The sequence below is a fragment of the Lepus europaeus genome, chromosome 22 (assembly GCF_033115175.1).
Source record: "Lepus europaeus isolate LE1 chromosome 22, mLepTim1.pri, whole genome shotgun sequence".
Classification (NCBI taxonomy): Eukaryota; Metazoa; Chordata; class Mammalia; order Lagomorpha; family Leporidae; genus Lepus; species Lepus europaeus.
This window is the reverse complement of record NC_084848.1, coordinates 7,612,784-7,627,573: the sequence shown is the minus strand read 5'-3', so window position 1 is coordinate 7,627,573 and position 14,790 is coordinate 7,612,784. Positions and strand designations below refer to the sequence as shown.

At 59.6% G+C, this 14,790-nt stretch overlaps 1 protein-coding gene across 2 annotated transcripts; it reads right to left on the bottom strand.

Annotated features, from left to right (window-relative positions):
* Positions 1–1,955: 1,955 nt before the first annotated feature.
* On the bottom strand, positions 1,956–11,645 carry SERPINA5 (serpin family A member 5). 2 transcript variants are annotated; one of them, XM_062181639.1, is made up of 5 exons: positions 11,537–11,645; positions 6,336–6,967; positions 4,776–5,046; positions 4,284–4,431; positions 1,956–2,926 (listed from the first exon to the last, which is right to left on the bottom strand). In XM_062181639.1, exons 2-5 carry the CDS (start codon positions 6,949–6,951, stop codon positions 2,741–2,743), a joined length of 1,221 nt encoding a protein of 406 aa, XP_062037623.1. In that variant the 5' UTR covers positions 6,952–6,967; positions 11,537–11,645; the 3' UTR covers positions 1,956–2,740. The 2 variants fall into 2 exon arrangements, with proteins under 2 accessions (XP_062037623.1, XP_062037622.1); XM_062181638.1 differs by having other exon boundaries at positions 6,336–6,962.
* Between the last annotated feature and the right edge of the window lie 3,145 nt (positions 11,646–14,790).

Here is a 14,790-nt window from a genome sequence, read left to right as displayed (position 1 = left end):
CCTCTCTGCGGTTGAAGCCGCCAGCCGGTGGCACCGTGAGGGCAGTCCTGGCAAATGCGCACCGTGGCACAGGCCCGCTCCTCTGTGCCCTCTGAGCCCTTGTTCTAGAAGGTGTGAGCGCCCCCTGGAGGGCTGAGAGGCAACACCTGCTGATGTGCAGATGGCACAGCTAGGGACAGACACGCAGGGCACGGGTGGTGTGAGGTGATTGATGGCTCTGAAGTCAGGATGAAAGCAGAGAGACCCCACTCTGGCCCCGTGTCCAGGACCTGTCACTGAGCCGCCAGAGCGTCACCCCCTCCTCCTTGCTCTCCTTCCCGCCCTGTGCTGTTCCACTCTGAGCTCTGCTAGAGTCCCCGCCACACCTGGCCCCCTCCCCCATGCCCATCTGCAGCTGGGAGTCCCCAGTCCGCCTCATCCCTCCAGACCTGCTCCGTGTCCTCTCTTTCTCAAAGCCCCACCCCTGCAAGCCTCACCCTGGTTCTCTCTGTCCCTGAGCTGGGCGTCCCAGGACCCAGCGCTGGCGGAGTTAAGCAGCAAACAGCCTGGAACGCCCTGCCCCTCTCTGGCGCGGAGTGCTGATGTGTGTCACACACGTGTGAGCCCACCCTGGCCCTGCACACAGTAGCTGCTGTGTGACTGGCCTGGGGCCTCGGAGCAGTGCTGGACTTCGGCCTGTTGCAAGACACGCCGGCAGAGCCTCCCCCTGGCCTTGGACTGGCCGGGTAAACAGGGAGAAAAACATTTGCCAGCCCAGCCCGGCCATTGCACAAGAGAGAGACCCATGGGAGGTGGGCAGACCACACCGAAAGGCTGGATCTTAAGGAGCCGCCCGGAGCCTGTGGCACAAACACAGACAAGCTGGCCGCAGCCACCTGCCCTGCCATCTGGCCCCCACTGCCACCAGCTGTGACGTGGGGACAACGGTAGACTTTGCTGCTCTGTGGAGGGGTGAGGGCAGTCACCATCACCAAGTGCCCGGCGTGGCTGGCACAAGGTCGGTGCTAGGTGCTCTGGGCATGGTCCCCATGTGACATTCTGAGCTTGTCACCTCTAGTGGCCACCACCTGGAACCCAGTGCAGACCCTGGGATCAGAGCAGTGCAGTGCTGTGGCGTGGAGGGTAAAGCCACCGTCTGTGGCACCAGCAGCCCATATGGGCGCCAGTTCGAGTCCTGGCTGCTCCACTTCTGACCCAGCTCCCTGCTAGTGTTCCTGGAAAAGCAGCAGAAGATGGCTCAAGTCCTTGGGCCCCTGCACCCACGTGGGAGACCTGGAAGAAGCTCCTGGATACTGGCTTCAGATCAGCCCAGCTTTGGCCTTTGCAGCCATTTGAAGAGTGAACCAGTGAATGGAAGACTCTCTGTAACTCTGACTTTCAAATAAATGAATATTTTTTTTTTAAGAGCAGTGGGCACGGCATCCAGGAAAGCATTAGAAGGACACACAGGCTGGGGCAGGCAGGCACTCCGGGGTGAGGTTTGGGGGTGCTGCTCAGGGGGCAATTGGAGGTTGAGTGTACAGCTTGCTCTTCCAAGAGTCTGATGTCCTTCGTTTGGCCAACGAGCAAACATGCTGGCTTTGTTGAGGCTGGGAGGGAGCTCACCTGGACCACACACAGGGGAGCTGTGCAGAGATGAACTTGGTCAGGGCCTTGTCCATTCCCATTGTCTCCCCACAGGGCAGAGCACTGGCTGTAGTGGGGCTGGCTGGTGGCCCTGAGGCCACACACCCTGCTCAAACCCCAGCGGCACTACTTGTGAGCTGTGTGACTAGGGAAGCCACAACCTCTCCGAGCCTCACCTTCCCCACCTGCAGAATGGGAGTAATAGAGGTACCCCGCCACCAGGGCAGTTGGTGGGGTGGATGTGGCTGTGCAGCTGAAACCTAGACGCTGTGTGGAGCTTTGCCCATCGCCATTCCCAGAGCTGCTTCTGTAAAGACAGAGACACCCAGTGTCTGCAAAATCCTTTATTGTTATCGCCTATATAAAACCCCGAACGCGAGTCTCCGGCATCCGCGGCTGATGCGCGGCTGTGTGCAGAGGCCTCCATTCTCCCCTCACCTGCCTGGCCTGCCTGCAGCTGGGAGGGTGCAACCTTCCGCTGGCCCACTTCCGGTCTGAGGCACCACTGTCGTGCTCCAGGGGTGAGACCACCGGAGAACGCCCGGGCTTCCTAGTGATTTCAGGGTCCGGGACTGAATCCTTGCCAGGATGCTCTGATGCCCAGAGAGGGAGGGAGGGATGTCCCCCGACGTCACGCAGCAGGTTAGGGCCGGGACAGTGGTCCCTTTCCAGACACCTTGGGAAGTTTCTTCCCAAGCACAATGAACTGGCAGCTGTTGCTGATGGGTGGGGACTAGGCTCGGACACGTGACTCCTGGGGGTGCTCACTGCTAGAACACCTCTCCCCACACCCCCTGGACCGAGCACCACGGGCCTGGACTCCAGGCATCTTTGCCACTAGCGTGCTGTGTGAGCGTGGGCAAGGCAGGCACTGTGTCTGGGCCCCGGTGCTACCCTCCAGCCACAGAGAGTGGGGGCGATGGAGAGTTCTCCAAAGTTCTCAAAGGCGCCGCTGTCTTGCGGTCGTGTGCGGAAGCCACCGTTGGGACGGGAATCTCAGGGTTATGATTTGCAATGCCTCACTAGCCAACTAGATCGGGGTCGACAGCTAGCTACCAGCAGCGGAGAGGTGGGCCGAGAAGGGGGGCCTGGGCATTTCGGGGGCAGCCGCCCCTCAGGGCCGCACCACTTTGCCGGCGAAGAGGATGTTGTTGTTGTCCACAATGAGCAGGAGGAAGGGCCTGCTGAACATGAGGATGGGCGCGCCGAGTCGGGCCGACCTGAACAAGAAGACGGAGGCCGTGGCTGCAGCCGCTCTGGTTCCCGACTCGTCCACCTCCACCACGGCCTTGTGCAGCATCTGCAGGACACGGGCACCGGACATCACGGGGCTGCCGGGCCGGAGAGCCAGGCAGAGGCCGCTCTGGCGTCACTGCCGCCGGACCCGTGTGGCTGAGAGCGCAGCAGGCGGGACGCGGAGTGACCGAGCAGCCGCTCCGCCCACCACACACCACACACACACAGATACACACCACACACACCATATACACACAGATACACACCACACACACCATACACACAGATACACCACACACACCATATACACACAGATATACCACACACACCATACACACACACAGATACACACCACACACACACCATACACACACAGATATACCACACACACCATACACACACACAGATACACACCACACATACACCATACACACACAGATACACCACACACACCATACACACACAGATACACCACACACACCATACACACAGATACACCACACACCACACACACACAGATACACACCACACACACCACACACACAGATACATACCACACACACCATACACACAGATACACACCACACACACACCATACACACACAGATACACCACACACACACCACACACACAGATACATACCACACACACCATACACACAGGTACACACCACAGACACACCATACACACAGATACACACCACACACACCATACACACACAGATACACCACACACCACACACACACAGATACACCACACACACACCATACACACACAGATACACCACACACACCATACACACACACAGATACACACCACACACACACCATACACACACAGATATACCACACACACCATACACACACACCACACACACATATAGATACACACCACACACACACACACACCGCATACCACACAGATGCACACCACACACAAATGTACACCACACACACAGATACACACCCCACACCACACAGATACACAGATACATACCACACACCACACAGATACACACCACATACACATATAGATATACACCACACATACAGATACGCATCACATACCACACACACATACACAGCACACACACACAGGGAGGGAAGGTGGAAGGGAGATGGAATGAGAGGACAGAATTCGAGAAGAGAATGGGACAGACGTGACGGGGTGGGTGAGGTGGGATGGGGTGGGGTGGGGTGAGGTGGGACAGGACTGGACGGGACGGGGTGGGGCGGGATGGGACAGGGTGGGGTGAGGTGGGGTACAACAGGATGGGGTGGGGTGGAACAGGACGGGATGGGGATGGGACAGGGTGGAGTGGGGTGAGATGGGTTGGGATGGGGTGGGGTGGGATGGGATGGAGGGATAATAGCGTAGAGCGACAGTTTCTGAACACAGAGCCCGGGAGCTCCTGGACCCACCTCGGACACCTGGATGTTGGAGTAGCTGGTGATGGCGGACAGGTCGGCGTGGGAGGTGAACACGTCGCTGATCCCCAGCCTGGGCAGGACTTTATCCAGCTGGTAGGAGCCCTCGATGGAGAACTTGGGAAGATAAAGCTCGAGCTGCCTGGCAAGGGACAAGGACCCCGCAGGGATGGCTCTGAGCACCGGCTCCTGAGCCCGTGTCCCCCTGCCAGGGGCCTCACAAGGCATATTATGGCCCGTGCCCTAGTCTTGTTTGGGACCTGTGCTTCGGCCGTGCGGGCAGTCACTGCCCATCCTGGTGCCATCCCGGGAAACCCAGCTGAGCTGGGCCAGGACTTCATGGGATGCCTCCGGACCTGGCAGCAACTCACTGGCTGGGCGAGTCCCTCCTAGCTCTCCCCACCTCCCTGCACACCCCCTCCCTTCTGTGAGGCCGCGGGGTAGGGCCAGGCGCCACACACGGCCCCAGAGTGGCCGGAGCTGTACCTCTTGGTGAACATCTTCAGCCACTTCCTCAGTGTCTTCTCGCTCAGCCCCTCCTCCAGCTGCCTCATCTTGCCTTCTTCGGGAAGAATGAAGAGAGCCGTGGCGTTGCCCTGGTAATGGAGCCCGAGCACCACGCAGGAGAGGTTCCGGTCCAGGAAGTAGAGATACCGGTCCTGGCGATTCATCATGGGCACCCGCACGAAGGCCTCGGGGCTCACGTAGAAGTTGTGCTCCTGGGTGTCCTCGGGGTTGAAGCTCGTCTCCCACTTAGCTGCAGAGGGAACGGGACTGTGTGTAAGAGGTAGAAACTCTTGGAGACGGAAAACAGCCCCCTGGAGCAGCCTTGGCCGCACCGATCGCCGGTTGCCGCACCCTTGGCCGCAGAGCCAGGTCCCTTCACGACTTCCAGACAGGCCTGGGCTTCCCTGGGAGCGCACTCTGGCTTTCCTGTCTTTGGAGGCCTCCCTCCCTGATGTTGTTTTTTCTTTGCTTAATTAATTTATTTGTGAGGCAGAGAGAGAGAGAGAGGCCGACAGAGCTCCTATCTAGTTTAGATGGCCGCAGTAGCTGGGGCTGGGTTGAGACGAAAGGTGGGAGCTCAGTGTGTGTCAGCCTAGGCTGAGACCACAAGTGGGGCATGAGCTCACTCCCGGGGTCTGCATTAACAGAAGGCTTGGATCAGGAGCCAGAGCTGGGTGTTGAACCCAGGCAGTCTGAAGTGGCACAGGTGTCCCCTGCCACCTGATGTCATGGGGACAGCCCTGGACGCGGGGACAAAGGATCTTGGAATCCAAGCTTGATATGCATGCCTGCCTCCAAGTGCTCACGCTGAAATCCCCAGGCTCGAAGTGACCGTGCTGGGAGGTGGGGCCTTGGGGAGGGACCAAGTGGGGCCTTGGGAAGGGACCAGGGCTCTTCCCTGGGTGCTGTGCGTGCCCTCCTGCCTGGGAAGGGTGCCACCCAGGACTCGGGGAACGGGCACTCCCTGGACACCGAAGGTGCCTGCTCCTTGACCCTGAACTCCTCAGCCTTGGAACTGCAAGAAATAAACTTCTGCCTCCAACCCGCCTTTGTGTGTGTGAGAGAGCAGCTGGAGCAGACTGGGCCCTTAGGAAGGCGAGCGACTACCGGTGTGACTCCATCCCCTGCAGCCGAGGAGGGGCAGCTGTGAACAGAGTGGGGATCTTCACAGGAAATTTGGGGGCGCGGGGATAAGTGCCAGGCCAGCTCTCGCCAAGAGGGAGACTCTCCAGAGGCACAGGTGCTTGTCTGGGTTGAGGGTCAAGCTTGAGTACCTGTGGTCTCGGTGGCGTCTTCCCCATGGTGGCCACAAAGAACTCACGCTGTGGCATCAGAGTCCCCAGGGGCCCGCCAGCACGGGGAGCAGGTCCTCCTCCGTGGGGGGTGTAACACCCTGAGCTCCTTGTCTGCCCCCAGCATCTGCTCAGCCCTCCTTGCACCACAGGCCCCAGGCAGGACTGATCCACCCGCCATGGGAAGTTGGGAATTGCTGTTGGAAACAACAGAAGAGAAAGTTCGGGCTTGAACTTCGAGTCTCACCTTTGAAGAAAATGTAATTCACCAGGACCATGATCTGGGTGCCGTCCAGGTCCTTGAGCAGCTCCGCCACCTTGCCCTTGGTTTGCTTGGCCACGTAGTCATTGATCTGCTTCTTGGCTCCCACGAAGTCCTCAAAGTCGGTGGAGAAGGCCTCTGCCATGTATAGTGTCCTCATGGCGCTCAGGAAGGTGTCCTGGATATCCAACTTGCGGTCGATGAACAGGGTGCTGCCAAGGCTCAGCTGCAGGTCTTCTCTGGGCTGGGTGAGTTCGTGCAGGAGCCGCTGGAAGCCGTGGTGGACCTCGTCCTCTGAGCGGGCCTGGAGGTCGAGGCCCAGGCCCTCCAGGATCTGCGTCTTGGTGTTGGACCGCGCCCCCAGGGCCAGCATGGCCAGGCTCATGGAGACGCTCAGAGGGGAGAAGAAGATGTTCTGGTCCGGGGTGGTGGAAGCCAAGGCCCTATAGAGGTCGAAGACGAAGTCCCTCCTGCTGGGGGCCGCCGTGGCCTCCACGAGGGGTTCCTTCACTTTCTTCCGCATCTCCCGGGGGTGATGGCGGCGGGGGCTGGCGCCCTGAGGGCCGAGGAGCAGCAGGCACACGAAGAGGAAGAGCTGCATTGTGGCTGATCCTGTTCTGGGAGGAAGGGAAGGGGGGTGCTCTCAGAGAGAGGGCCTGGGCCCCGCGCAGTGTCTCCTGGCCGCGAGCTGGGAGGGAGACAGGAGACGGTCTGCTGGGCGCGAGTGACATCCCAGGATGTCACCCCCAGCCCCAACAGGGAGGTCTGTTTGGTGTAGCTTCACAGAGGCCTGGTGATTCTGTGAGGCTGGGGGTGAGGGTTTGTGGAGGGCATGGAGCCCGGGGGGCATGGAAATCTAACCTGGGGAAGAAAGGAAGTGGTAGAGGGGCCTGGCCACTGCAGGGAGGACCCTGCCCCTTGTCCACATCCAGGGCCAGGCTGCCTTGTGGGCAGCTCAGAGGCTCTTTGGGAACTGTAAGCCGGGCCCTTCTCAACACGGCCTCTGACCTTCCCTTTGGTGTCCTGCGCCTCTGTAAACTCAGGACAGCTGCCCGCCGTGGGCTCTGAGCCCTGCTGTCCTGGTTCACACTGTGAGCTTCCCCTGTGCCGGGCAGGGCACCAGCACACAGACTACTGCCCCTTCTCTCCCGGTAGCTTAGCAAACCACCCCTGCTCAGGAAGTTGCCTCTTACTGTGCGTATCCAGTCCCCTCCTCTTCGTGTCATCAGGTGCTGTGGGGACATCCTAACCCTGAGACCGCAGGATGTATTTAAAGACAGAGCCTTGATAGAGGTGATTGAGCCAAAACAAGACCACTGGGGAGGGACCAGACCAATGTCCTCATGACAGAAGGGGAGGTGAGGACACACAGGTGCAAAGGTGAGGACACACAGGTGCAGAGGGGTGAGGACACACAGGTGCAGAGGGATGAGGGCACACAGGTGCAGGGGTAAGGACACACAGGTGCAGGGGTGAGGACACACAGGTGCAGAGGGGTGAGGACACGACAGGTGCAGAGGGGTGAGGGCACACAGGTGCAGAGGGGTGAGGACACACAGGTGCAGGGGTGAGGACACGACAGGTGCAGAGGGGTGAGGGCACACAGGTGCAGAGGGGTGAGGACACACAGGTGCAGAGGGGTGAGGGCACACAGGTGCAGAGGGGTGAGGACACACAGGTGCAGGGGTAAGGACACACAGGTGCAGGGGTGAGGACACGACAGGTGCAGAGGGGTGAGGGCACACAGGTGCAGAGGGGTGAGGACACACAGGTGCAGAGGGGTGAGGACACACAGGTGCAGAGGGGCTGAGGACACACAGGTGCAGAGAGGTGAGGACACACAGGTGCAGAGAGGTGAGGACACACAGGTGCAGAGGGGTGAGGACACACAGGTGCAGAGGGGTGAGGACACACAGGTGCAGGGGTGAGGACACACAGGTGCAGAGGGGTGAGGGCACACAGGTGCAGAGGGGCTGAGGACACACAGGTGCAGAGGGGTGAGGACACACAGGTGCAGGGGTGAGGACACACAGGTGCAGAGGGGTGAGGGCACACAGGTGCAGAGGGGCTGAGGACACACAGGTGCAGAGGGGTGAGGACACACAGGTGCAGGGGTGAGGACACACAGGTGCAGAGGGGTGAGGGCACACAGGTGCAGAGGGGTGAGGACACACAGCTGCAGAGGGGCTGAGGACACACAGGTGCAGAGGGGTGAGGACACACAGGTGCAGGGGTGAGGACACACAGGTGCAGGGGTGAGGACACACAGGTGCAGAGGGGTGAGGGCACACAGGTGCAGAGGGGTGAGGACACACAGGTGCAGAGAGGTGAGGACACACAGGTGCAGGGGTGAGGACACACAGGTGCAGAGGGGTGAGGGCACACAGGTGCAGAGGGGTGAGGACACACAGGTGCAGAGAGGTGAGGACACACAGGTGCAGAGGGGTGAGGACACACAGGTGCAGGGGTGAGGACACACAGGTGCAGAGGGGTGAGGACACACAGGTGCAGGGGTGAGGACACACAGGTGCAGAGGGGTGAGGACACACAGGTGCAGGGGTGAGGACACACAGGTGCAGAGGGGTGAGGACACACAGGTGCAGGGGTGAGGACACACAGGTGCAGGGGTGAGGACATACAGGTGCAGAGAGGTGAGGACACACAGGTGCAGAGAGGTGAGGACACACAGGTGCAGAGGGGTGAGGACACACAGGTGCAGGGGTGAGGACACACAGGTGCAGAGGGGCTGAGGACACACAGGTGCAGGGGTGAGGACACACAGCTGCAGAGCAGGACCACGGTTGGACACAGGGAGAAGACGGCATCCGTCCACCATGGTGGGGCCTTCAGAGCAGCCAGAACCCCTGGCACCTCGGTCTCAGGCTTGGCCTCCAGAACTAGAGAGGAGTTTCTGCTGCTCAGGTGTGGGGGGGTCTCTGGCACTTTGCTGGGGCAGCCCCAGGACACAGCCCATCTCCTCTTTCCATCTTCCAGAGGAGGCGGCTCACCGCGTGGCCCCCGGGGCCATCAGGTGGGCCTGTGTGGGCTTAGCTCTTTCCTGCCTGCCTTCAGCACCTCCTCCCTCTCTTCCTCCATCCTCTCCACCCTGGAGCCATCTCCTGCTCCTGCCTCCCCGTCTGGCTTCTATCCTAAGCCTCTCTTCTACCCCATGGCCTTGCAGAGCCCACACTGCAAAGCCCACTGCCTGGTGCCAATCTCAGCCCTACTGCGGCCTGGTCGTGTGATATGGGGCAGGTCAGTTCCACCGGAGCCCCCACTCCCACCCGAAAGGCAGAAGTGATATCAGGACCAGCTCCCTGGGCACTTGTGGCCTTCAGCTGATCACCATAGATAAAAGCTGGCAGAAGTGCCCAGTGCGTGAGGAGCCAGTGGGGCCATGTCTGGCCAAGGCCTCACCTGAGACTCCCATTTCATCCACCTTGCGTGGGGTGCATGCCTTCTATGCGTACCCTCCTGTGCGCCTGAAAGCAGCCCGGGCAGCCAATTGCCGAGTCGTGGATGGCCTGGCTGCTTCTAGGCGGGTGTCCACCCTGCGTTCCGTTCCTGGAGTGAGTCCCCTCCTGCTGGGTTTTCTCCCCCTCTGGGCACCATCCCATCAGGCCTTGCAGGCACAGGGCAAGCGGGGCCAGCATGCCAGTCACCTGACCCCAACCACGCCCAAAGGGCCCCCAACAGTGGTGTGGGAAATGATTGCTGAGCCGGGGAGAGATGGGCAGACTGGGTGGCAGGTCTGTCTCTGTCTGAGCCATGCTGAATGCTCCTGGCCTCCACGCTGCACGCTGAGCTCGGAGAAGGAGGCTGATGGAGGAGGCTGTGCCTGCAGAGCCACAGCCCCTAGCACCAGGCCAGCAGCCTCTGCCATCGCAGTGCGGGAGGCCCAGGTCCATGGTGGCGGCGGCACCTCTGTCGGGCACCGCGCAGTGTTGACATTTCTGCTCCTTCAGCCTCACACCTTTCCCACGGAGGCAGCTCCATTTTACAGGCAGGAAGAGTGAGGTGCACCACCACAGGGGTTGATTGTGACCCTGACCCTCCAGGCCCCAGTGACCTGGCTCTCCCAGCCTCTCTGACCCACGCTGCCCTGGGGCCCGATTCTTCTCCCAGTGCCTCGCACCCTGCTCTCTGCAGTGAGATGTTGCCATCATGGAAGAGGCGGGGCGAATGAGTGAGTGAGCAGGTGAAGGAATGAATGGCCCTTGGCTCCTCCTGTGAAATCCACAGGTGGCGGACGCCTGCTGGACACTGAGTGCTGGCACCAGAGCCAGGCTGGGCACCCGGAGCTGAGCTCTGCAGGTGACCTTGAGCAGGAGCAGTGCGCGTGCTGGGCTTCCTCTCTGCTGGTCTGAAAGCCGATTTCCTGAGCTGCCCCAGCAAGCACACGAGTGTGCACCATGAGGCTACCCCGACAGTCAACGCCAGACGTGGCCGGCACCTCTGAAGTCTGCTCCCGCACCCCGGCTCTCAGGCTGGGGTTCCCTGAGCTGGGACCCAGGGCCCTGGCCCGGGGTAGCCTCTGCTTTGATTGCCGCTTTAGCCCAAGGGGCCATCCGGAGCTGCTCACTTCCTTTCTCTGTTTGTTTACTTAACAAAGTGCCTAAGGTCCCCATACTGTCCCTGGGGGCAGCCCCCGGCAGGGCCCTTATCTTGGGGAAGGAGTTATCTTTGGCCATTTCTCCTGGTAATTTTTACCAGCCACCACTTACTGAGAGCCTTTCCCCCTGCTTTATTCCAGGGCTCCCCAGCCTCAGCCCCGGGGGCACAGGCAGCAGGATCCTTCCCTGTTGGGGGCTGTCCTGTGCACTGGGGGGTGTCTGGGGTGTCTGGCAGTGTCCCTGGCCTCCAGCCCTTAGTACCCGTCATACCCCGTCCAGTGGTGACAGGCCACCCGTCTCCAGACATCGCCGGCTATGGGGGGGTGAGAGCCACACCATGCAGAGGCTCTGCCGCCCTGAGTGTGGAGCCCAAGGTCCTGGGAAGGGGGGGACCCTCTCTGCTGCCTCAGAACCCCAGCTTGCCCCCTGACCCTGCAGAGGCCCTTCCAGCCACTCTGACACTCCCCCAGAGCTCTTGAGCACCGCAAGCCCACCATGCTGCAGGCTGCCTGTGCCCCTCCTTGCACACCTGTGCCTCCCACGGGCCCCCCGCGGCACAGGAGCTGTACTTACTCTGCAGGCCGAGTGTGCACAAATGGAGGTGGCGGTCTGTCGGACACAGCAGAGGGCAGAGGGCTGCCTGGAGGACAGCCAGCCTTTGTACCTGACTGACCACGGTGGCTCTGTCTCCACCCCTCCTCTGGCCCCGCCTGGCCCCGCCTGGCCCCGCCTGCCCCCCCTGTCCTGTCCCGCAGGCTTCCTGTTCAAAGCAAAGCAGCTGGAGCCAGGGGCCGTTACCAGGCCCCTCTTGCATGCTCCCAAGCCCCACAGTGATCACCACTTGCCTGGAATGGAATGGCCACTCTGCAGGGGGGTGGGGTGGGTTACACCTGCCATTGGCTGCTGGCCTTCCAGAAATGGGGAGGGGACACCCTCAGGCCAGCCCTTCCCTTTTGCTAGTCTCAATTCTTTGTTTTCTGCAGATTGGGAGAGCGTGGCTTGAGCCTGGACTGGGCTTACTGCATCACAGACCATGGCAGTTGGAGGAGAGGATCTTCGTGAGCCCCCCCCCCACCGCCCCCCCACCCAGCTTAGACAAGGGGTCATCACAGAATCCAACCTCCTGGGTGCACCAGCGCCTGCACTGAGGCTGCCAGGGCAGAGGAAATATCCAGTGTCACACATGGTGTCAGTGGCAGAGAGAGGCTTAGTGCCCAGGGGCCTGACTTCAAGGCCATGCTCTTGGCTGCACTGACCCTTCCTGCCTTGAAATGAGGGCTCTCTAACTCTGTCCTGGCCTCTTCAGACAAGCTGCTGGCACAGGGGCCTGGCTTAAGCCCCGCTCCACGTCCCAGGTCCCATGCTGGGCTTCTGCTCACCACAGGGTGCTGCGTGTGGGCTCAGGCGCAGTGTGGAGCTGGCTGAGCAAAACACAGACTGGGTGCTTCCCAGGGGAGGCGAGTCCCTCCCAACAGCCGAGACCCCGCCTCTCCCTTCTCCCTGACTTTGGAGCCCAGAGTTCTCTGTGTTTCCCCAGAAGAGATAAGAGCGAGTGTTTAGTAACACTTTTTTATGTATTTATTTTGCATGTATCTCATAATTACAACATTAGAAACATAGTAACTCTTCCATCGCACCCACCCTCCGACCCACTCCTACCAGCCCTGCCTCCTCCCTCTCCTGTTTGGTCCAAGAAAGAAAAAGAAACAGAACGAAAAGAAGAAAGAATGGAATTAGAAAACTAAGAGGATGTTCCTCAATGGTCTGGACATCCTTGGGGTCTTCTTTAAAGACAGTTCAGTTTCTAAAAGGAGAGAAGGGGAAGGAAAAACAACGAAATCACCTTCGAGAAGCAATGACACGAACAGCCCTCGTCTAGTGACGCTTTAAAGGACCACACACCAAACCCAGGGCTTCGGGCATGCTGTCTTTGCAGTCTTTATAACCATGCTGCAAGACAGCTGCTGATGGCTGGCCCGGTCCTGAGACGGGCACACTTTCACAGGGTCCTGAGACGGGCACCCTTTCGCAGGCTCGGGCAATTGTTTTGCTTAGCGCCAGCACAGGGCAGCAACAGACAGGTTGGGCAATCGGCTCACAGTCACACAGCAAGGAATGAGAAGAGGCTGTTTCCCCACGGCCAGGGTTTGCCTTCTTTCCATCCTACCCCGTGAGGCTGCACAAGTCCCTGAGCTCATGGACCCAGAGGGTGGAACTCAAGCTACAGACCTGTTGTGGGGTCGCTAGGGGACTTGGATATTCACATCGATGCCTGGGCTCTGTGAACGACAGGATGGACTTTGCAGATGGCAGGAGGTATAAAGTGGTTCCCTCTGAGTTGCGAGGGTCCTCGAGCAAAGGGGGCAGGAGACTGGAGGCGGAGGAAGGCCACGTCATTTTCTCATGGTTGAGGAGGCCGCAAGATCAAGATCAAGGTGGGTGCACACATACACACAAATACACAGCACGTGTTCATCCACACATGTTCATATACACATATACACAAGTACACAGCACACATACATGCATGTTCGTACACATGTTCATACAATATGCACACAAATATACAGCACTCACAATACATGTGTTCATATATACGCACAGCACACACATATTCGTACACACGTGTTCATATACACATACACAAATACATAACACACATGTTCATACACACATGGTCACATGTGTTCAGACTCAGACACACGCCCCACCCATGCATACACATTTGCATACATATGCATTAACACATAGCACACTCATTCATAAATACAGCCCTCTGCACTGGAGGGTGCTGGCAGGCCAAGTGAGCAGTTCCCCTGCTCCTGGGCACGAGTCCTGCTCTGGGCCTTTGCTCTTAGGAACTCCCATTTCCCTGGCCTTCTCCTCCCAGACTTCGTGGCGCTGTTCCTGCCTCCAGCACCTGTTGTGTGCCTGCCACTGACCGCCAGGCCTTGCACTTGCCTGCCTGCCTGGGTCAATACATGTGGCCCTGAACCCCTGGCTCCCTTCACCCTGTTTTCCCTCCTTTTTCTTTTCTTTTTTTAAAACTATTTTATTTATTTATTTATTTGACAGGTAGAGTTATAGACAGTGAGAGAGAGACAGAGAGAAAGGTCTTCCTTCCTTTGGTTCACCCCCCAAATGGCTGCTACGGCCAGAGCTACGCCAATCCTAAGCCAGGAGCCAGGTGCGTCCTCCTGGTCTCCCACGCGGGTGCAGGGCCCAAGCACTTGGGCCATCCTCCACTGCCTTCTCAGGCCACAGCAGAGAGCTGGACTGGAAGAGGAGCAACAGGGACCAGAACCCAGCACCCATATAGGATGCTGGCGCCTCAGGCGGAGGATTAACCAAATGAGCCATGGTGCCGGCCACTTTCCCCCCTTTTTCTAAACTGTGCACCCCCATCGATGCTTCTTGGCACTCATCATGTTCCGGAAAGCACTCCTGGCCTCCAGAAGCAGCCACAGCCTGCGTGGATGAGCCCAACGCGGAGGACAAGGAGCTGACAGAGGCGCCTGTGGTGAAGACGCCAGGGCCACAGCCCCTTCCCGGCTGGAGGGAGGGGTGGCGTGGGAAGAGCTGTGTGGGAGGTGGCAACCTTGGAGCTGGGCTTTGGGACACAGTGGCCCTGGCTGGGTAGAGAGAGGCAGCTGGATGCAAGCTCCCTAGTCCGAGGGAGGCTGTAGGAAAAAGGGCAGCACAGCCCGGAGACGGAGGAGGGTGGGGAGTGCCGGGAGGCGGGCGGGGAAGGAGGCAGTGAGCACAGGGAAGCCAGGGCCAGCTCGGGCACGCAGGGCGTGGGTGTCCTTCATGCTGGGGTGGGGCAG